Raw genomic sequence first — 541 nt, 5'->3', positions numbered from 1 at the left:
ACACCACAGCAAACGTTTACACAGACAAAAGAAAATATCACAGAGACACACCACTCCATCTGTTTCAACAGAGAGTGAAGACATCACCATAAGAGTGCATGAAAGACTGATGTAGTGACACCATAAAACCCCAGAGACCCGCCACCACCACACTCGTCCGGTTACCTTCGATGGCCTTGGATACATCGGTGAAGGCAGTGTCCACAGCTGTTGAAAGAGGGGGAAAAACAAAAGGAAAATGAGCTACGGGAAATAAAAGGAAACAAAATCATAAAAATAAAACCCGGTGGCCTGTCATCTTCAAATGACTTGAAAAATAATAATAGTAAAAATGACATCTACTGCTTATGTACTTCAAAAAGAGGATACTCAACATATTAAAAAAGCAACAACATATTTCTAAGCTTAATTGGACAGTTCAAGCCAATAATGATAATCAACTTAAATAAAGAACACTACATAATTCTCATTACATATATGAACTCAAATTCACAAGAAAATAAAGGGAATCTTTAATCAACTCTACCAAATAACATGAACC

At 36.6% G+C, this 541-nt stretch overlaps 1 protein-coding gene across 1 annotated transcript in view; it reads right to left on the bottom strand.

Annotated features, from left to right (window-relative positions):
• Positions 1 to 541, bottom strand: part of LOC119586104 (synapse-associated protein 1-like) — a gene marked incomplete at its 5' end in the record, with an annotated part of 123898 nt that overhangs the window by 113245 nt on the left and 10112 nt on the right. The window contains 1 exon segment of the mRNA XM_037934796.1: positions 166 to 207. Within this exon segment, the coding sequence (XP_037790724.1) occupies positions 166 to 207 (42 nt within the window).

Source organism: Penaeus monodon, chromosome 21 (assembly GCF_015228065.2).
Source record: "Penaeus monodon isolate SGIC_2016 chromosome 21, NSTDA_Pmon_1, whole genome shotgun sequence".
NCBI classification, from domain to species: Eukaryota; Metazoa; Arthropoda; class Malacostraca; order Decapoda; family Penaeidae; genus Penaeus; species Penaeus monodon.
The sequence above is the reverse complement of the archived record's forward strand: the minus strand, read 5'-3'. Positions and strand labels throughout refer to the sequence as shown.